Genomic DNA, 23148 nt, shown 5'->3' on the forward strand with positions numbered 1-23148 from the left:
CACAAAATATTCACAGCACAATTTTCTGAGATGTTAACAACATGAAGCTTAGTGGAAAACTGACTCGCAATCTCTTCTTTGTTTGTGGCCTGAGAGCTGCTTTTTGTCATGCTGATGTATCAGTATGAAAGGGTTGTTAGGTTGAGAACTGAAATTTTGTTTCAACAACTGAGACATTTTTTTTCTGTGAACAACTTGTTTGAGAACTGAATTGTTCAAGATGGAAGATGTTTGAGAACTGAGGTTTGACTGTATCTTAGTCTGTTGAGATCTTGCTTGTAGGCATATCCTCTGTTTGGCTCAAATAAATTCTTATAAAAATTCTTTACAGGTTTGGACATTTCTTACATCAACAAGCTGTAGAAAAAAGTATCCCTATCTCACGTTCAAAGCCCTGTGGCAGAGGGCACACCCAAGGCACCATCTTGAAGCCCTAGATCAATGCACTCATTGCTCGTAAATAATTGCGTAGGTCTCTGCAATGGAGGCTGAGAGACTTTTGAATGTTTATTTAGGTTAACTATGAATCTTATTTCTTGCTCTACTACTTATTGATAATTTAGTATTTGATCCCTCTGATTTTTTTAAACATTTCTCTCTTCTCTTGCTTCCTTATCTAATATGGTGTCTAAAGACAATTCCAAAACTCTTTTATAAATGCCATCAATCAACACATTCCCCTCTCTCTTCCACTTAATTGCCCTGCCAAATCCAAAGACTGGATGAACCCCTTACACTATTACAGCAAACTTGGACCATGCACTCAATTCTGGGGTAATGTTAATTATGGCAAAGATATTGGTTAGCAATTCTTACTGACCACATAATATGAAGCAATGCAATGGGACTCTTTAATGTTTAAAGTTATGACAAGTACTACTCATCACCTACAAATAGTGAATTTACTTCTGACTTATAGAATCCTGATATTCTTTTACTTGTCAAAGCTCTTAGATAAAAATACATACCTTTCCCAGACTTTTGCAGGTTTGAGTTTACCATGTACTTGGGTGATCGATATCATCAGTGCAGACATGCTTACCTACAGCTCATCCCCTGTGGGGTGGGGAGGATTCATCAGGGGCTGCACTTCATATAGGATCTTGTTCTCTTTTCTGAGCTCAGAGGACCAGAGTAGCTACTGCACCAATAAACTCACCTACAATGGCTGGCGGATTATTTTTCATGAATAGAAACTATTTCACTGAATTATTACATCTTTATACAATCAGTGAAGATGTAAGTGTCCTAAGCAATTTATCATCCTTTCCTATTCAATAGACTTTTCCACTTTTTCTAATAATTCAAAATGTTAACAGATAGGCTTCTTTTGTTTGTTTGTTTTCACTATATAATGCTTTTCAATTGAATTTATTGGGGTTACATTGGAGAATAAAATTATATAGGTTTCAAGAGTACAATAGTGCCCTAACTGGTTTGGCTCAGTGGCTAGAGCGTCAGCCTGTAGACTGAAAGGTCCCAGGTTCGATTCCAGTCAAGGGCATATACCTTGGTTGCGGGCACATCCCCCGTTGAGGGTGTGCAGGAGGCAGCTGGTCAATGTTTCTCTCTCATTGATGTTTCTGACTCTCTATCCCTCTCCCTTCCTCTCTGTAAAAAATAAAATAAAATATTTTTTTAAAAGAGTACAATAGCTAGGCATCTTGATACTTCATATCAAGTGTCAAAAGTCCTACATTTGCATCCCAGACAGAGGAAAAAAAGACATTTCTCATTTATGGTATTTTAATAAAGAGTCAGATTTAGTCACGGTCTAAAGTCATGTTTATTTAACAAATGTGTACTTATATATTTTAGGTACAAAAAAGAAAAATTAAAACACTTGAAATTTTATTTTAAGCTCACACATCACCTAGTAATTAATGAGGCCATTGTAGCATATTAAACTTTCTTATTGAAGTATAAGATACATAAAAGAAAGTATAAATATATTATACATGTGCAGCTTGATAAATTTTCAAAATATTGACACCCTTATAATCAGCATCCAGATTAAGAAACAGAACATCACCAACACTTCAAAGTTCCCTTTATGACCTTTATGATTCTGTTCCATATTAACACGATTCTGACTTCTAACAGTATAGATTACTTATGTCTGCTTTTTTTACTTTATAGAAATGGCATGTTTATTTTACATTTGAATATCTTCTTTTGTAAAGTACCTGCTTAAGACTTTTACATTTTTCTGTCAGTTTGCTTGTTTTATTATTTGAAGATCTTTTTGTTTTTAATCAATATGTACACATCCTATGTACTAGGACAAATTTCTCAGCCTTTTTGAAGATCCAAGAGTATCTTGAATGCCATTCACACCAAGGATCAGAACTCCTCTCTCCTATTTTCTTTGCCTTGTGTACTAATTTCTTCTATATCAGTTCTGCTTCAGAAAATGTATAGCTAAAAAGGAGCTACGGATGCTTCAAAATCTCTCCATAAATAAGAACATTTATTTATGCTGTTATTTGAATATTTAGGAGACTAACACTATCTTTTAATAGGATAAGAAACTATTGCTTTTCTCAACTCATAACTCAGGATTCCTACTCTAATATTTTGACATTTTGCTTTAAAATACGTGTCACCTTCTGGGATGGGTACTATGATTCATTCCACTGACTTTCCACTGATTCATTATTCCAAAAGATTTCTTCATATTATTGCTTCAAGTAAGGCAAGATTAAACAACATATGCTCAGATTTTGAAGCTTGACAACCTCAGGTTTAAAAATAAATGAAAAAGTTGATGATAACACTTATTAAGACTGTGATGTTGGCAAGTTTTTCAATCTCTTTGAGGCTTGGATTTCTAATAAGCAACACAGATCTCAAAACAATTCTTAACTCATTAAATGGTAGTGAAGATGAAAAGATATAATACATTTAGGGCTTTCCTGAAATGACACTGACCTTTGAAGACAAAAAGAAATAAATACTTGATAGATTAGATGATGTGAAAATTAAAGACAGCCACATTTAACAATAAACAAAATAGAAACTAGCATGTTAGAATAAAATAATCAAACAAAATACCCTCCAAGATATAGAAATAATTCCTACAAAAAAAAAAGATCCAATAGAAAAATGGTCAAAAAGTAGGTATAAGCATTGGCCAAGAGCAAATGATAGAGTGCCAATATATGGAGAGAAAAAAAATTCAAAAACACTAGGAATCAGGAAAATGCAAATAGATAAAGTATATTTAGGTTGTTAAAGTAAAAAAATACTTGTAATTCCCAATTTGTAAAATAAGCCTTCTCACTCACTGAAAGTTGGAATATAATTGTTTATACCATATGGAGGACAAATTGTAATTTTCTCCAAAAAATTTAAATGTGCCTTTCTTTGACTTAGCAATTTCAATTTCAGAAATCTCATTAAAATATATAATTCCACATACATACAAAAATTAATCTACAAAGATGTATGAGAAAGTTCTTTGTGACAGCAAAGAAATAGGAACAGATATCCATAAATAGGAAAGTAACTAATTAAATGATGGAATTTTCAAAGTACTATAGAGCCATAAAAAAGAAGCAAATAGACTTCTACACTTTTTTTTCTACTGTAGAAAAATCTCCAGGACAGTATTTTTAAAAAACACACAGAAGGTAAGTTGCAAAAAATTCAAGTAAATCCAATTTAAATGATAAGTTGTATGTGGGTGTGTGTATATGTGTGTGTAAATATGTATGTAGTTGCATGAAATTATTTATTTGAAAGAAATCAGTCTGGCATGATACTTTAAATAATCTTAAACTCTGAGAAGGACAGTGGAAGCTACAGTGAAATGAAGGAGATATAACTAGGCTTTTACTTTAGCTCTGCCTGAATCTTTTATGGAATATCAAAAAATTATGAAAACTCTTTTTTAGATGCAGGACTTCTAGACAGTTAAAAATAAATTAATATTAATTTAATTATTGTTTCTTTCCAAAAGAACTTCTTTATTACAAATATACGTGCTCTAGACTAGCAACAATAAAAATAACATTTCAGATTTCTCTTAGAGAAAGAGTAATTTGTTTCTGATAAGCAGAACAACTATAGTAGCATGCATTTCCAAACTTGGACTTATCTCTGCAACCAAATAAAAGACACCTTTGGGACAAGCATAATTATTTTTCTTTTCCTCCATATTTTTTTTAGGCTAAAATACTGAAACCAACATTTTATTAGCATGCAGAGAAGCCATGACAAATTCTTAATACCGCTTTACTTTATTGCTACGTTAACCTTATAATTCTTAGTTTCCTCATACTTCTCAGCCACATCAACAAATTAAGTGCTTATTCCTTGTCCTCTCTTTACCCTCTCTTGTTTTCCTTATTCATGTTCTCCTACTTCCTTCCCTTCATTTTCTTCCTTTCATATTGCTCTCTGACGCTCCTAGATGGCTCTAGATTTGCTCTGAATAGCTGCTGCCTCCCCCACCTTCTTTTGCCAGGGAGATAATGCACAGGTGCAGCCCCATCTGTCCCACTGTGTCTCTCACAGCACAGTAGTACACAGCAGAGTCTCTCAAGGTAACCCGAGGCAGGATCAAGGTACTGGATTTTCTGTCTTCTGTGATGATGAGAGAGGCTATGTTGTTAGTCACTTTGTTTCGTAAGCCATGAATTATATGCTGTGCCCTTTGATTGGGATTTTGCCGATACCAATGTATATAGTCAGTTCCACCAATGGTAGAGTGGTTACAAGGCAGGTTCACATCTTTTCCTTCAGCATAATCCATGGAGTTGGGCTGGGTGATCTCAGCATCAATCATAGCCCCTAAAGGGTTAAGAAATTCAAATTAGCATCTATAGATCAAGGACATAACAGTCCCATAACTCTTTGGCTCTACCCCATACTATAGTGTTTTTATTTATGTCCTTCTAGAATGCAAAACATATTATTAGTGTTATGGAGACCAAAGGTACATGCCAAAAATCAGAGACTCCATAGACTCTATCCCATGGGTCCTTGGCTCAATAAACCCAGAAATTTCTTACAATCTGGATACTGCTAAGGGTTCTTCTGGGGTAGTGGTTATGATTTAATCTGTCATGTAGAAGTTTGTTCTCCCTAGACAAATGCATAGATTAGTTCTCAGCTCCAACTCTAGTTTGGGAGAGAACTAGAGAGCAAATAACCCTTCAAGGTCCCTTTTGGTAGGCACAGAACACTTACCCAAGGTCAGAAACACAGTTACTCCAGTCAGCAGCCTCATACTTCAAGGAAGGACTGGGATCATGAGCCCAAAGTTCAGTCTTTGTGTCTGAGTTGAGTCTTAAAGAGATTCCAGATAACAGAAGCAACAGCTACTAGTAAAGACTTACAGCTGCAGCTACCACTGTGATGTTGCCAGGATCTTGTCAGCCAATGATAGAGCAGCTCCTTCTCTAGATCTTCCTCCCCTGTTTTATCTATGTCCCCAAGAAGAAGGGGAGAATGTCAACCAGATATCTCCAACTCTCAGGGTGCCCACTAATATTATTTGTGAGGTTTAAAGTTTGACTCTAGATGAGGAAAACAAATCACAAGGATGTTTCTATACAGGACCTTTCTTCCATAAGTTCTTCCTCAATGTACCAAAGAAATTGGCTGATGCTCCAAGGAGTTTATACAAAGTATCATTTAATCCCAGAAAATTGTACTGAGCTCTGTGCTGTAAGAAGATGAAATTTCTATCTACATACCAGAAGATGCATGTGAGATTCAAAAGAAGTCAGTGATGTGCTCAAAGGGACAGGAAAAATTAACAGCGTTGAAGCTAAAAGCTACACCTTTGGGAGCTCAGGTTTCCTATAGAGTTTCCTGGAATCATGATATCTACTATTGTCTAGGTAGACACTTTTCAATGCATCTGCTCTTGATATAGTAACTGATTACGTGAATTGTGCTCATCCTCTTCTCCTTAAAGAAATATCCTTAATACTCATCTTCTCTATGCCAGGCTATGGGTGCTGTGCACCAGGGATGGAGAGGCAGAAAGAAAAGAGAAGAGGAAAAGCAAAAATGGTGAAGGAGGTGGAGATTGTAGAAAGGTTATCGGAAGGAAGAAAAACATATATAAAGAATAGGGAAAGTAAGAGATAATCAAGGAGAAGTGGAGAGAAAGTTATTTATGGAGGTACATGTATAGGACTTAGGTTATTGGTCTAAGGGCCCCTGAATCTTTGACCACACATACTCAATAAGAAATTATAAAGTACAAGTTGTCTGAAGAGGAAGAAAGTATGCCTTTTTTCCCTGTAAAATGCCCTTCTCCCAGAAAGAAATGTTTTTTGCAGATGAACCAACCCCCTCTTGTGACTGAATAAATGAACTGCATAACAAAGACCAGGCCAAAAGTTGGCCAGCAATCTTTTGAAAGACTCTCTCCTCACATTTGCAGTTGAAAATCTTTGCTGTAATACCTATGTACTCATTATTAGTTTCTGGCCCTATAACACTCCCCCAAAATTTTAATTATACTTATTGCTTTATTTCAGTTATATTTCCATTATGATTCTCAGTTGTTGGCTTCTCTTTAATTTTCTTTTTCTCTCTAATCTTCCATATCTAAAAGTTGGCTCAAAAGCCCATATTCTTTAATGTTTACAAGAAGATTGGTACAAATTAGGCACTCAAGAATTACTTCTTTTCTAAATTTGTACATGAGTTATTATTTATGAATTTAGAGAGAGAAGTTATGCTGAGTGACTCCTTAATTTATTCTAAATATAATATTTCAATATTATGAAAAACATTTTGAACAAAAGCCTCCAACAGGATAAATATAGTGTTAGAGTTGTGGGCAAAATTCAGTAGACAACAAACTTATCAAACATGGGGTGGGGAATATCAGACTATAAAGATATGGGAATAAATGTCCTAGTATTTATACTTCATTCATTTAACAAGTATCCATTGGGAGCCTCTTCTGTGCCAGGTCTTTCTCTCTCTCTCTCTCTCTCTCTCTCTCTCTCTCTCTCTCTCTCACACACACACACACACACACACACACACATATACACACCTCAATAGCATGCTATTGCTGAAACTATAAGAACAAATGAAACTGAAATTAAGGGCAGCAGTACTTACATCAGGCAAAATAAACTTTTTAAAAAGCCCATAATAGGAAACAAAGAAGGACCCAGCAATTCCACTTCTGAGTGTTATCCAAAGAAACCCTGAACACTAGTTCCAAAAGACATATGCATCCCTATGTTCATTGCAGCATGATTTACCATAGCCAAGATATGGAAGCAGCCTAAGTGTCCATGGATAGACAAATGGATAAAGAAGTGGTACATATACTCAATGGAATATTACTCAGCCAGTAAAAGAAAGGTAATCTTGCCATTTGCCACAATATGAATGGGCCTAGAGGGTATAATGCTAAGTCAAACAGAGAAAGAAGAATTCTATATGATTTCACTTATACATAAAATATAAAAAACAAAATAAACTCTATGTGCTAGGCGTGCTGCTTCTCGCATTGCTGGGGAGGGGGCGCTGAGCTTTTGGGTATGAAGTGTAATAGAATAGACTTTGCCACCTGAAACTACTGCTTCAAGTTTAGACCAGGCAAGGAACAAACTTTGAAACAACCAATAAGACCAAAAAAGAGTACACAACACTTGATCTGAAATAAGAAGTCTGTGCCTACTCAAAAACTTTGAACGAGCGCTTCCCAGCACTGCTAGTCAGTCATCTTCATTGTTTTCAGTGCTGCACTGTGAGATTGCCCAGTGCAACAGCAGTTGTATTCTTTATTAGCTTTAGGTCATTTTCTCTCAAATTTTTTTAATACTAGCAACTGTCATCCTTTGAAATGTGTTGAAAAAGAAGAATCAGCAATTACTACTGAAAGTGCAATATTTGATTATCACTGAGAGATGAGCTTTGATCCAAACCTTCTCCACAACAATGGACACAATTGGTACCCCAATGGTACTTCAGCAGCACTGTGTGAAAGCGGGTTATTGAAAAACGATAACCTCTAATGGGTCTATTCAGTCTTCAGAATGTCAAGCTACACTTTTCTTCCACTTTCCATAGCATAATGGAAACCTGCAGGACTTAAAAGTAGGAGATAATGTTGAATTTGAAGTATCATCTGCCCAGCGGAAACCCATTGCTGTTAAACTGGTGAAGATAAAAGCAGAAATCCTCCTTGAAGAATGAATAAACGGACAAGAAGTGTTTCATCTGACTTACAGGTCCTGAAGATGTGGAAGAAAATGTTCAGCTGGAAACTGGAGTTAAAATAAACTTTGTAATGGATCACAATAAACATACTGGTGCTATAAGTGCTCAAAACATGCTGGTGAAAAACAAACAAGCCCGCTGTCAGGGAGTAGTTTGTGCCATGAAGGAGGTGTTTGTCTTTAATGAAAGATGTGATGTTATAAAAGAAATACTCTTTCACTATAGTGAATTTAAGGGTGACTTAGGAGCCTTATAACCTGGAGACGATGTGGAATTCATAACAAGGACAGTAATGGTAAAGAAGTTGAAATAGATGTCAGACTATTGCCTCAAGGAACAGTCATTTTTGAAGATATCGGCATTGAACATTTTGAAGGAACTGTAACCAATGTGATCCCAAAAGCACTCAGGAAAAAAGAGAATGACCCATTGACGGACACATCGAAGTAGACTTTGTGATTCCTAAAGAACTTCCCTTTGTAGACACAAATACAAAATCCAAGGTGACCCTGTTGGAAGGTGACCATGCTAAGCTTAATATTTCAACAGACCTAAGTGACAAATTAGAATGAGCAACCAACATAGAACTTCTATCAAGTCCATCTTGGTTCAGTGATGAAGCCAGAAAAATGGGTGTAATTGCTATCATACAAGATGGTTTGGGTTTCATCAAATGTATGGATTCATCATCAAATGATGCTCCTATGTTCTTCCACTATAGTGAAATTCTTCATGGGAACTAGATGCATATCGCAGAGGAAGTCGAGTTTACTATACTCCCTAAAATGCTTTCTGCCCTAAGAAATCATGGTGCTAGGATTAAAAAGTATCCCAGGGGTACAGTTTTATTCCACTTCTATTCAGATCATAGTTTTCTGGGCACTTTTTTAAAAATCCTAAAACCACTAAACTCAAATAAAGGCAAAAACAAACAAACAAACAAAAAACAGGCTAAGAATGTTATTTATAACGATTGTGGAGTGAAATTGACTATTACTTTCAAGCCACTGATCCACTTCTCCTCAAATAGGAAATAAGGTTGAACTTAGTATTAGTGACAAGTAAGCCTGGACAGTAGATTGTAATCTGTGTGTGACTTTTAGGTCATCATTCTAACTCCAAAAGGCTCCTCAGTTATGTAGCAACTCTGAAGGATAATTTTGAATTTATTGAAACAGCGAATCACTATAAGAAAAAATTTTTTTTCCATTACAGTGAGTTCTCTGGTGATGTCAGTAGCCTGGAACTGGGAGACATGAAGGAGTACAAGTTGCCCAAAGGCAAATGCAGCAAAGTCAGTGCAGAAAAAGTCAACAAAACACTCTCAGTGAATGGCATTACTGAAGAAGCTGATCCTATCATGTACTCTGATAAAGTCATTAACCCCTTGAGGAGTGTTGATCCAACACAGACTGAGTACCAAGAAATAATTGAGATCATGGAGGAAAGGCATATGAAAGATAAGGTCTATGCATTTGGCATAGTTGGAATGGCCAACAAAGGGGATTGCTTGCAGAAAAGGGAGTGTCAAATTCCAATTGTGTGTCCTAGGCCAAAATGTACAGACTATAGCCTACAACATCACCACTGAGTAGGGCCACTGTGGAGTGTGTGAAAGATCAGTTTGGCTTCATTAACTCTAAGTGGGAAATAGCAAAAAGCTCTTTTTCCACGTAATCATGCGACTTTTCTTCTTTAGCCTATTAATATGGTGGATTTCATCAGTTGATTTTCAAATATTGAAGCAGCCTTGTTTGATGTATTATTTTTTTAATATACAGAGGTGAGCAAAAGTAGGTTTACCATTGTTAATATGGAAAATAATATAATCTATATATACAAAGAGATAATATGCTAATTTGGTCCTAACGGTGTCACAGTAACAACCAATTTGCATATTGACATACCAGCAGGAGGCTGCATGCACAGCAGGGGGCAGGTGGCCGCAGCCAAGTTCCCGGGGGGTCTGAGGAGAGTGCCTGACAGGAGCCGGGTCTACAAAGAAGGAAGAGGAAGAGGCCACGGGGAGCTATTCCAATCCCCCTGCATGGACACCCCACCCCAGCCCCTGCATCCCCCAGGGGGATGGGGAGGCTGACCAGACTGGGAGAAGACCTAGCCTCAGTGATAGCTGCAGCCTCACCCCTGACTCCCAATCTCTTCCCCCGCCACCCCTGCCAGGGACACCCACAATAATAGCACACCAGCGACCACCCGTCAGCACCCTGAGGCACCTGGGGCCTGTGGGCCACCACTGACAACCCAGTGAGGTAAGCGGAGAAGAGATTACAATTCCCATGGTATATGTCTATGTATTCAGAAATGAAACTCAGAGAGGAAAAGTGTCAAGCCCAGTGGTTCCCAAGGTGTAGCACACACCCCACGGGGGGGCAATTTGATTTTAAGTGGGGGCAATTCAAGAATGAGTTAACAGTGAATTTTTTGCATTTCTTATGGTTCTAGGGGGCCTCATCTACAGCATATCCTACATAATAAAAGGCTAATATGCAAATGACTGAATGGTGGAATGACCGGTCACTATGATGAATGCTGACTACCAGGGGGCAGACACTTAATGCAGGAGCTGACCCCTGGTGATCAGTGTGCTCCCACAGCAGGAGCGCTGCTCAGCCAGAAGCTGGGCTCATGGCTGGTGAGCACAGCGGCAGTGGTGGGAGCCTCTCCTGCCTCCGTGGCAATGCTAAGGATGTCCGACTGTTAGCTTAGGCCCACTAAGCCGTCAGTCGGACATCCCCCCAGGGCTCCTGGACTGTGAGAGGGTGCAGGCCAGGCTGAGGGACGCGCCCCCCCCCCACCACCACAAGTGTATGAATTTCATGCACTGGGCCTCTAGTATTTAATAATACAATAATAAACTTTGCTTCTCATACTCACAACTATAAACCTACTTTTGTCCACTCCTGTATTAATGAATTCTACTTGCTAATATTTTGTTAAGAAAGTTGTGTCCCTATTCATGAGGGAAATTTCTCTGTAGTTTTTTTTCTCCCCCCCGCCCCCCCCACTTTTTTATGGTCTTTGTCTGATTTTGGTATCAAGGTAATACTAACTTCATAAACTGAGCCAGAAATTATTTTCTTTTTTCTATTTTTCTGGAAGCAACTGTGTAGAATTCAAGTGAACTCTTCAAATGTTTGTAGAATTCTCCAGTAAAAACTATTTGAGCCTGGAGATTTTTTTAAATTAAGATTTTCATTTCTTCATAGACATTGTGGCTTCAGCTTGCTTTGACTTCTGCTCTAAAGAGAAATAGGGAGCAGCTGCTCCTGGTCCCCACAGCAAGGTTTGGGGACAGGCAGCAGGTGCTTCGAGAGCTCTGTGCCTCCGCACAGAAATAGGCTCCGACGTCTGCAGTCTGGGTGGCTGTGATGTGCAGGGAGCCGTCCTGTCTAGTCTCTCCAAACCGAGCTGTCAGTCTTTCCTGCTTCTTTACTTCTCCACCTCTGACTAACATTACCAAGAAAACAGGATTCCCTCCAGGGCTTTGCTTATACCACTGTAAGTTGTTCACAGTGCTTGAGAAATTGCAGTACGTGGTGAAGTTCTCTCCTTCTTGTAGGAGCAGGAATTGAGGAATTTGCTTTATCTGTTGTCCATTCACTTCTGTTCAGAAAAAACAATAGAAGGCTTCAGAGAAAGTCTGGTCAGATCTCTATTCTCTGAGCTACAATGGTCTCTCTCATCCTTCTCCTCTATTTTTCTTATTCTTTTTTCCCTCCCCAACCCCTTCTATCTTCCTTCTTTTTTGTGTTTTTGTTTTACAAATTTTTTGCTCTCATTCAGAAAATCTCATTCCTGCAAATGCATGCAGGTACTCTTCCACAATGTTGAATTCTCCAGAAGCAATCAGAGAAATCTCAAACTCACGTGATATGTGCATCCATAAGATCAACACTGGTACTATGAGTAGCATCTTCCTTCTCTTCCTCTTCAGAAAGAATTGCCAAATCTGACTACTCCTACGTGGATTTCCCTTGAACTACTAGCTACTTCCAGACTCAAAGAAATGTGGTCTATCAGTGCTTTTTGGAAAGAAAGGGGAAAAAAGTGACTGTAGTTTGAGACAGCCAATCAAACTTAGCGCTGTTTTACTCACTCACCTTCAGACTCAGGTCAATGTTTGCAGATGCTGCCCCCCTGTGACTATACTAAGAAATGGCCAGTTTATAACCCATTCCTTCTACACTGCTTTCTAATTGAAGGGATATGTTTATCAAGGTTTAGAAAGAGTTTACTAATTCTGATATTGTTTAGGGGGAGTATAATTTGCCTTTAAAAAGTTGATTCTGAGTCCTGGTCAGGTGGAGTCAGTTGGTTGGAGCATTGTCCCATACACCAAAAGGTTGCAGGTTATTCCCTGTCAGGGCACATCCCTAGGTTGTAGGTTTAATCCCCATCTCTCTCTTTCAAAAAAACAAAACACACACACACACACACACACACACACACACACACACACACACACACACACACAAACACCAAACTAGTGGATTCTGTGATTTAAACATCAGAAAAAAAAATTAAAAGTTTCACTTGTCATTTCCAGTTTCATCCAGAATCATGTAATGTGTGTTCATGTATCTATTAATGGAACATATTAGGTCACAGACATTTTTTAAAATGTGGAAAAGACTCATCACTTATTACTAGACCACCCATGATCTCAAAATGGAAGATAAAGAGTACCTATTTTTCTTGTCATACAAATTACCCTGGTTGTAAATTATCTAATTTAGAGCTTATTTTTACTGTCCAACTCTTACTTTTCCACATACCAGGGATTTTTTTTTACAAAGGTCAATATAATTTGAAAACAAAAATCTTATCTATCAGATATGAATTTCTGTAAGAAGACTTCCTTAAACCAAAATTCTTGGGTAGAATAGCTTTCTAGGGCTCCACAGAATTCCAGTCTCACTGGTCACCCTGGATTATAAGTGACAACATGTACCTTAAGGGCATGAACTCTATCATCCTCAAGAACCATGCTGGCCCAAGTTTGAGCACTGACCTCTGAACCAGGAGGTCATGGTTCAATTCCCTGTCAGGGCACATGTCCGGATTGTGGGCTCTATCCCCAGTAAGGGATTTGCAGGAGGCAGCTGATCAATGATGCTCTCATCAATGATGTTTCCATCTCTCTCTCCCGCTCCCTTCCTCTCTGAAATCAATAAGTATATATTTCTTTTGAAATGTGGTCTTAAACTCCTGCTCTGTCACAGAAGACATGGTGGCAATCTTTAGATGCAATGAGAGCCATGGGCCTCCATGACAGCAGGTGGTTGATTACTCATGTTGGGGCCCTACTATGAACAGGGAGATGTAAGTTTTTCTTTTTCACTGTGATTTTTATCTTTTGCCCATTTTCTCATTCCATCTGACTAAACTCTAAAAAAATAAATAAGGGGCTATTTACAAGGGCATGCCTGCAGTTCTATAAATAATAAAAAAATTAACAAATTATTTTAAATTTCAGATCAACTTGAGAACCCAAAGAGACTGAGAATTTCAGTCTATATGTTCTTGGTTATGAATGACTTTATAAAGGTATAGATATTTTTTGTAAGGATTCTATACTCCAGATTTACATTTTTCCCATGTTTGTAATAGTAGATTTTCTAAATTATATGCCACTCTATCCAATAATTGGTTAATGTGCGGGAAGAGCTTTATCCCTCACATTCTAAGGCAAGCAAGGGCCCAAGGAAGATGAAGTTGTGGGCCAGTTTCAAGTAGCATTCTGTATGGAAGTATTGTATAAATGTAATCAATTTTGTATGTTCTATAGTAACTGCAGAACCAGCTCAAAATAGTCCTATCCTGTTTGACAAGATATTGAGTTGTTTTTCAGAAACAACAGACCAAAACCGCAAGTCATGCAGCCAATTCATGTGCAGAGGAGAGAAATTTCACCTCTGGCTACACCTGGAACCAGTCTCATACCCCCACTCACTCACACACAGAACCAAAGCACCAGGACACAACTGGGACTTAAACACTGGAACCCTTTCAGAAGCAGAGGGTCCATTGTTCAGGAAGATATGGCATTGACACCCTTTAACCATAAATGGCCGATTTCCAAGGTTCTCCAATTAAAACTTGCTGCATCAGCACTTCCAAATACCTATTCCCCCTGTCCCTTAAAAACCAGCAAGATGGATTTGAGCCACCATTTGGTCTCCTATCTTCTCAGTTGGTGCCTTCTCCATCAATAAACCCTTTCTTACTCCAAACTCTGATGTTTTGAGTTTTGCCTTTCGAAGTGCCTGGCACACAAACTTGGGTTTTGGTTACACTATGACGTGAAAAGGGCTGTGAAGCATTGTGCTTCAGCAATGCACAAATTAGTCAAACTCTGTCCTTGCTTTTTTTCTGGGCCTTTTGTTTCTACGTATTTGGTTAGCCAGTAATAAGATCATTATTGAAAATATTAGTGTTAGTTGCCGAAGGAGGAACGCATGAGGCCAGAATGGTGAGGGATTACGAATTTATTCGATCATCCACACACCAGGTGGCTGAGCCCCAGATGGCTCCAGCACCCAGTGACGGGAGGCAGCGGTTTTTAAAGGACTTTTGGCGGGCTTTCTCTGGATGGAGAATTCTCTGTGCAGGTCCGGAGGGGAGAGATAATGGCATGTGGTTTCAGCAAGTAAAGTGTGGTCTCAGCAAAAGAGAATGTCCTTAGTGAAATGGCCTAAAGGTCAGTTCCCGGGGGAGGGGTATCGATTCAATTGCTCAATCAAACCTAACAAGTAGAAATTCTTCTATTGACCTTGATTCCAATAATGATGGGGACTGGTTTGGGAAGTTAATCAGCAGCAGGAACAGTGATGGCTCTCCCTTTGTTTTGTTTCACTTCACCAACACTGGTGTACAGTGAGCCAAGGTTCTCCTCACTCAAGCCTGTGCTATACTCTCCCAGTTCTACACACATTCAAGTAACATAAATCCAATCATGCCCAGTCTGACAATCAAACAGATTCAATATCACCTTGTGAATGAATTTTTAATAAAAAAAATTTCCATGTGTATGTCTCTTAAATGAGGGGCCCTACAATAAATGAGGGGCCCTACAATTTGTTTTTCAAAATATGCATTATTTTTTTCTAAACATGTGATGCCAGGAAAGATTTCTAAGGAGAGAGAGAGAAAGAAAAATAGAGAGATGACATGAGATGGGTAAGTAGTTATTAATGTAGGTGTCAGGGGAAGCTGAAACTCAAGCTATTAGATGTAGAGGCCCTGAAGGTAGTTAAATCATGTTGATAAAACCCAGGAAGGCTCCAGAATTAGAAGCCTCAGTAGCAGCGGGGTATTATACTCATAGATGGTTTGGAAACTTACAAAATGAGCACAGCACCAGATACTTGACCTGCCTCCTATACTTGGAAATTACAAACAAAGAAACTTAAGCCATAGAGTTCAGTTACCTATTCAGTAGCACAATCACAGTACAAACTGGAGGACAAGTTTAGTGGTGAACTTCCCCTACCAATGCTTTTTTCAGTATCACAGGTGATTTTTTTAAAAATGTAAATAACCACATGTAAGAAGAAATGAAATACAGATGCTCATGTAGGGAAAAGATTGAAATAACCTAAACTAAAATTCCAAATGAGTTAAACGAGGCAGCATTGTCTATTCTGGTATGAAACATGTAGGTTTCCATGTCAGGTGTTTGATAAGAGAGTTCCATTTCTGCATGTGAAGAAATATAATAGAAGGACCAGCTTTTAGGAAGTAGCAGCAATGTGGGGTAGATATCACACTAGTTTAACCAGGTTGTTTTAGATAGGTTGATAAACCATTTAATTCATTTGGAACCACGCCAAAAGTGAAGGCAAAGGATTCATCTCAATGGTATAGTTAATATATTGGGGGTGGGGTGGGGTCGAGGTTAATAGTGTTTAGTAACTGTCCAATTAGTTGAAGGAGCTACAATGATTAGAATGTTTGTTTACCTATGCTTGCATTTCCCCTGATTATTGAAAACACTGTAATTCACTGAATTTGCCTTTTTCATCCCACACATGGCTCTTCATCAACCCTGGTACCAGAGTAGCACCAGACCCGGGTTTGAGTATGGGCTGCAGGTGCCTTGAAAGCACTGTGCGAAATGCACAGAGGTATGTGGCTGAGTCTTCGGGCTGGGATCCTATGATGTACAAGTAGCTGTAACCCTTTGTAGTATCAAGAGTAGCTGTAACTCGACCTTCCTTCTTTACATCCCCATTTAAACTAATTACAAACAGGATCGTGGGGCTTTTTGCAGGTTCCCACCTGTACCAGTATAAAGCATAGAAAGAGCTGGTAGGGAAGCGGCAGGTGAAGTTGGTGCTCTTTCCTTCCTGAACACGCAGTGACGGAGGACTCTGTTCCACATTCAGTTCACTGCTCACTCCTGTTCAGAAAGAAAGACAAGGTGAGACATAGAAACTGGTCTTTCTACAGAGTTTTTATTTTCTTCACATAGTCTCAAATAAAACCTAGAGGTGTCTGACTGCATCGGCCTCCCTCCCCTTCACCACCCCAGACGGTTAGGAATGTCTTCAGCCACCCAAGGACTTACGGACAAGATGAAGCCATAGGATTAACAACAAGGCTGGCAAAAGATTATTCTCCATTTATTCTGCCCAAGTATCCTCAGCAAAGTAACTTCCTGCAGCCTAGATCTGAGACATTCTGCCTCAAAAAGCAGAATTCTGCATTTGTTTGCCGAACCAATCAGAGACAAGCTCTTGTAAATGTACTAGAAACACACCAACCAATTCTGCCCCCTAGATTCAGCTTCCTGTGGTTAAAAGGGAAGGATCAAACACTGCTTTCTTTGCTTTTTAAACATTTTTTAAACCAAATATCAAGTTTTTACTTTTTTAAATTTATCTTTATTGTTTAAAGTATTACAGATGTTCTCCTTTTTCTCCCATTGACCCTCTCTACCCCACACCCACCCCTCCCAGGCCTTCACCACACTATTGTCTGTATCCATGGGTTGTGCATATATGCAATTAAGTTCCCCCATTTATCACTCCCCACCCACCCCTTTACCCTCACCTTTCCTCTGAAACTTGTCAGTGTGTTCCATGCTTTTATGTCTCTGGATCTATTTTGTTCATCAGTTTATTTTCTTCATTAGATTCTATATATGGTAAGGTCATGTGCTATTTATCTTTCTCCAACTGGCTTATTTCGCTTAGCATAATGCTTTCCAGTTCCATCCATGCTGTTGCAAATGGTAAGAGTTCTTTCTTTTTTACAGCTGCATAGTATTCCCATTGTGAAATGTGCCACCGTTTTTTACCCACCCATCTGCTGATGGGCACTTGGGCTGTTTCCAAATCTTTGCCATTATAAATTGCACTGCTATGATCATAGGGGTGCACATATTATTTCTGACTAGTGTTTCTTGTTTCTTAGGATATATTCCTAGAAATGGAATCACTGGGTCAAATGGCAGTTCCATTTTTAATTTTTTGAGGAAACTCCGTACTGTTTTCCACAGTGCAACACTGACTTTCTTGAGGCCAACTTCATAAACATTGAAGAAATCTCCCATGAGTTCACAACACAAAGAGAGTTGATCAGTTTTCAGAAGTGGGCTGCCCAATCATGAATTGCTATTAAGTTGAGAGAGAGTTGCAGGTGGAATGGCAATCTGGAAGGAAAAGCCCTTTGATTAGAAATCTTTAATGTGAATTTGCAAAAAGTTTTTTTTAATTTTAAATCCCTTCAAATTATAAATGTGCACACATACTATGTACTAGATAATCTTTTGCTTTATGTACATTATTCTTATACAAAATAATGCAATTAACAATAAGAAAATTAAAGCTTAAAGAGATTAAGCGATTAATTTGAAGTCAATTATCTAGTAGGTGGCATAGTAACAAATAGAATATATATCTATCTGGCTCTGGAGTCAATGATGTTTGGAATCTGCCATGTCACTACATTTGTGATACTCTCTAAATGTCTTAATCTTAAAGAAGGTATGTTCTGAAACAAGGAGGGGGAGTCCATTTTGTGGTTATTCTTCTTCTTAGCCAAAAAAAGGTGGGGAACAACCTGAATATTCATGAACTGGTGAATAGATAAACAAAATGGGGTATATTCATCAATGGGCAACTATTTGGCAATAAAAAAGAGTTAAATACTAATAAATGTTACAATATAGATGAATCTCAAAAACATTATGTTAAGAAAAGAAGCTAGACACAAGAGATCACATATTGAATGATTTCATTTTTATGAAATATTCAGAAAATAAAACTATCTATAATAATAAAAGCATAATATGCAAATCAACCAAATGGCCAAACAGCAGAACGACCATGTGGACAACCATGCTATGACACACCCTGGCATCAGACCAGCCAAGGCAGGTGCAATGCTATTGGTCGGGGGCCCTGCCATTGCCACACAATTGCCCCACAGAGGGAGGCCCAGGCCACCAGCCAGAGGGGCAATTGATTGTGGGGCTTTGCGATTGATCTTCCCAAAGAGGGAGGCCCAGGCTACCCGGCTGGCTGTGCTGTGGCTGGTGGGCGGGGCCTCCCTCTACGGGGCAATCAATTGTGGCGCTCCTGGACTGCAAGAGGGAGCAGGCTGGGTTGAGGGAGACCTCCACCCTGAGTGCACAAATTTTGTGCACTGGGTCTCTAGTAAAGATATAAAGTAGATCAGTGGTTTCCTGGGGCTGGGGGTGGAAATAAGGATTAACTGTAACTGTGAATGAAGGATCTTTTTGGGGTGATAAAAATGTTAACACTGGATTATGGTAATGGTTTCATAACTCAGTTAATTTACTAAAAATCATTGAACTGTAAATTCAAAATGGATGAATTTTATGGAATATAAAATATAACTCAATAAAGTTGTTTGAAAGTAAATAAGAATTATGGCTTATCTTACCTTCATCACAGTCCAGGGATAATGTAATTTGATTTAACATACAATGATTTGTTTGAACAGTGATTTCTGTCTTTAGAATTTCCTAGGGGCTCTGAAAATTATTTAAAAAAAAATTCTCCATTCTCTGTGAGCCCAAAATATAGTCAGATAAATAAGATATGTCCAAGGAAAGTTTAATAGTACAATCTAACATTAATTAAGATTGTTCAGGATATAAATCTAACTTCTGGGAAATTGATAGTATTAATTGATTTTGTAACCGTAGAACCAGCTCAAAATGGTCCTATCCTGTTTAGCAAGATATGCATTTCTTTTCAGAGACAACAGACCAAAACCACAAGTCATGCACCCAAGGCATGCACAGAGAGGAGCGATATGACTTCCAGCTGCACCTGGAACCAAAGTCCTATGCCCTATCCCCCTACCAAAGGACTAGGACATAACCAGAACTTGAACACTGGAACCCTTTCAGATGCAGAGGGTCCAATGTCCAGGAAAGTCCTGTGTTGACACCCCTTCCCATAAATGGCCATTCTCCAAGGTCCTCCAATTAAAGCCTGTCCAATCAGTGCTTCTGCATACCTGTTCCCTTGTAACCTTAAAAATTCACCTCACTCTGGATCAGATAGTCAGGCTTTTGAGCTTTAGCTACCTGTTCTCCTGGGTGTCACCATCTATAATAATAAAAGCATATGCTAATTAGACCAGATGTCCTTCCGGACATCCTTCTGGATGACCTTCAGATGAAGCCAGGGCTGCGAGGAAAGCCCAGGTCCCGGGTGCCTGCTGGCAGCTGGAGGGAAGCATGGGTCCCGGGTGCCAGAGGAAAGCAGGTGCTGGCAGCTGGGGGAGGGAAGGCCTATTCTTGCATGAATTTCGTGCATCGGGCCTCTAGTTTATAATAAAACTAGAGGCTCTATGCATGAAATTCGTGCACTGGGAGGAGGGGGGTCCCTCAGCCCAGCCTGTGCCCTCTCACAGTCTGGGACCCCTTAATCCTTACTGCTTGGCTTGCTGCTCCTTAGCTATGTACTAAACAATCTTTTGCTTTATGTACATTATTCCTATACAAAATAATGCAATTTACAATAAGAAAATTAAAGCTCAAAGAGATTAAGTGATTAATTCAAAGTCAATTATCTAGTAGGTGGCATAGTAAGAATTAGAATATATATCTATCTGGTTCTGGAATCTATGATGTTTGGAATCTACCATGTCACTACATTTGCTATACTCACTAAATGTTTTAATCTTAAAGAAGATATGTTCTGAAAAAAGGAGGGGGAGTCTATTTCGTGGTTATTCTTCTTAATAACCTCCCTCTGCAGAACAATCATGTGGCGATAGTGGAGCCCCCGACCAGTCGCATTGCACCTGCCTTGGCTGGCCTGGCGCCCGTGTGTGTCATAACATGGTTGTTCGCACAGTTGTTCTGCTGTTTGACCATTTTGCTCTTTGGCCATTTGGTCGATTTGCATATTACGCTTTTATTATTATAGATAATTTTATTTTCTGAATATTTCATAAAAATGGAATCATCCAATATGTGATCTCTTGTGTCTAGCTTCTTTTCTTAACATAATGTTTTTGAGATTCATCTATATTGTAACATTTATTAGTATTTAACTCTTTTTTATTGCCAAATAGTTGCCCATTGATGAATATACCCCATTTTGTTTATCTATTCACCAGCTCATGAATGTTCAGGTTGTTCCCTTTTTTTTTCAGCTCACTGCTCCTCAGCTCTCTGCCCCTCACTGCTCCTGCCACTGCTGCTACACTCACCAGCCATGAGCGTACTGACCACCAGGGGGAAGCTCCTGCGTTGAGCTCTGTGGTTTGGTCAATTTGCATATTAGGCTTTTATTATATAGGATAACCAATTTTTCTCCACTGTAATTCTCATTGTTTAGTGTTTGGTTCTGCTAGCACCATGGACAAAGTCTGTCTGTAGTAACTTTAATACCTTCTTTCCAGTGAACAACTGAAATGAATAAAGAAAACAACAAGGGGTTAGTGCTGATACTAAGGAACATTTCCTTCCACATACAAATCATGTTCTGAAAAATGGAACAGGATTGGAAGGTGTTTCAATGGCTAACTTCTGGATTTCCTTCCCAAGAAAAGAGATGGAATTATGGTTAATAAAGACAATCTCGAAGTGCCTAATTAAGTCTCCTAAAGTAGAAAGTAGGGGCTCGACTTAGGGAGGGGCTGCTAGACAAACAGAAACTATTCCAAGTCAATCTCCTGTTTTCTCCAGATCACAGCATTCAGATGAGTCAGTGGTAGAAAAGGGCATGACTGCACATTCAGAAAGCCCACTTTCTGTAAAGCTTGTTTCTAATGAAAACACTGATTCACTGATAAATGTACCCACATGTTGGAGGAGAAGTGTCCAGAACAACAAGGGCATACCTCCAACAAAGGGACAATAGCTACAACTAGCAGGGCAGAGTCCAGCAAGCTATAGCCACTCACTTTACCTGGAATAGAAACCAAGTCAATTGACCACTAGGCATGCTGCATAAATTAAATCAGACCTTAAATGATTTGCAGAGTAAAAATCTTGACAATCCTAAATAAATAACATAAAACCTAGTCCAGGTTAATATTTTATGTTAATGTTTGCATTGCAAGGACTCTAAAAATAATTTTATATTTTGCTTATTCATTCAACATCCTGTGTACTAAGTATTTTTCAAACAGAGACAATGCAGTAATGAAGAGGATAGAAAAAGCAGCGGGAGGAGAAAATAATTAAGTAAATTAATTTTTAAAAAATAAGATATTTTTAAATAATGATAAGCACTATAAAGACAGTTCAATACTGTGTTGAAATAGTTACTCTTGAGATGAGAAAAGACATCTGCTCTATATAGGATAAGGAGGGAAGGTTCCACTCGAACACTTACTCTGTGTTACCAGACACGTTATTTAACTCTCTTAAATTCAACTTTCTTTTCTGTAAGTAGCCACTGCCTTTCTGTTGGATACTGAGCTAAGCATTGGCATTCATCATCTCATTTATTTTTTATAATAACTCTGGGTGATAGATACTATCAATACCCATTTTGTAGGGATGAAGAAACTGAAGCATAAAATTTGTTAAGTAATTTACCCAAGGTCACTCAACTAATGAGTGGTAGATCAAGAAATCCAACCCAAGTCTCTGGTCTGAAGCATTTTGCTACACTGCGTCTATAAAGGAGGATGAAATCAACCTTGAAAAATTCCAATAAAAATTAAATGAGAACATGAAAATACTCAGTACAATAACTTCCTACCTTACGCACTCAACTAGATGCATGCAATGTATAAAATACTGAGGGGATGAAATATACAATCTGAAATGAGATTGCAGTGGAGTCTGTCCACAAGATAAAACTCAACTTTTTTCTGAGGTGTGTTTTATAATTTATGTAGCATATTTCATTTATTATCCTAAGTATCCATGGTCTATCATGTTTCTTACTGTTAATGGGATTCAGTGCATTTGAATGTTATATTGAAAGATTGGGTCAAATACTCTAACAAGCAGTGTTCCCTACAGTGGTTTATTTTCTCCCATCATTGGCTCTTTCTCCCACTTTTCAGGATATTTCTATACTACAATACAGGACAGAGAAATAAACACAATTTCATTTAATAGCAAAAACAAACAAACAAACAAACCAAACAAAAAACTCTCAGTTCATGCAAAATGCAAAGTTCTATTTCCAAGACATTCTATTACTCTACAACCTAAAACATTCCCATCTGATATATTTGTCATTTTGAAATCAATCACTCACATCTGGGAGGGCAAAAGATTGAAACCCAATCAGTCCTCCTGAGTCCTCTCTTGCATGATTACAGCAATGGGAAGGTCATTATTTTTTTCATTTTTTTTTATTTCAAGGAGAAACGATTTTAAATGTAATAATGTTACATGCAATAAACATTAATATCTCAAGAAAAACGATTTTAAATATGATAATGTTGCATGCAATAAACACCAATTATTTAAGAAAG

General features: G+C 38.4%; 1 pseudogene and 1 gene segment (V, D, J or C); one reads left to right on the forward strand and one right to left on the reverse strand.

Moving 5' to 3' along the window:
* Positions 1-4420: 4420 nt before the first annotated feature.
* LOC102435464 lies at positions 4421-5233 on the reverse strand. The segment is given in 2 exon segments: positions 4421-4794; positions 5194-5233. Coding segments are annotated over 2 exon segments (414 nt in total).
* Positions 5234-7832: 2599 nt separating this feature from the next.
* On the forward strand, positions 7833-11561 carry LOC102435766 (annotated as a pseudogene).
* The last annotated feature ends 11587 nt before the right edge of the window (positions 11562-23148 follow it).

The sequence above is a fragment of the Myotis lucifugus genome, unplaced genomic scaffold, assembly GCF_000147115.1.
Source record: "Myotis lucifugus unplaced genomic scaffold, Myoluc2.0 scaffold_297, whole genome shotgun sequence".
Taxonomy (NCBI): Eukaryota; Metazoa; Chordata; class Mammalia; order Chiroptera; family Vespertilionidae; genus Myotis; species Myotis lucifugus.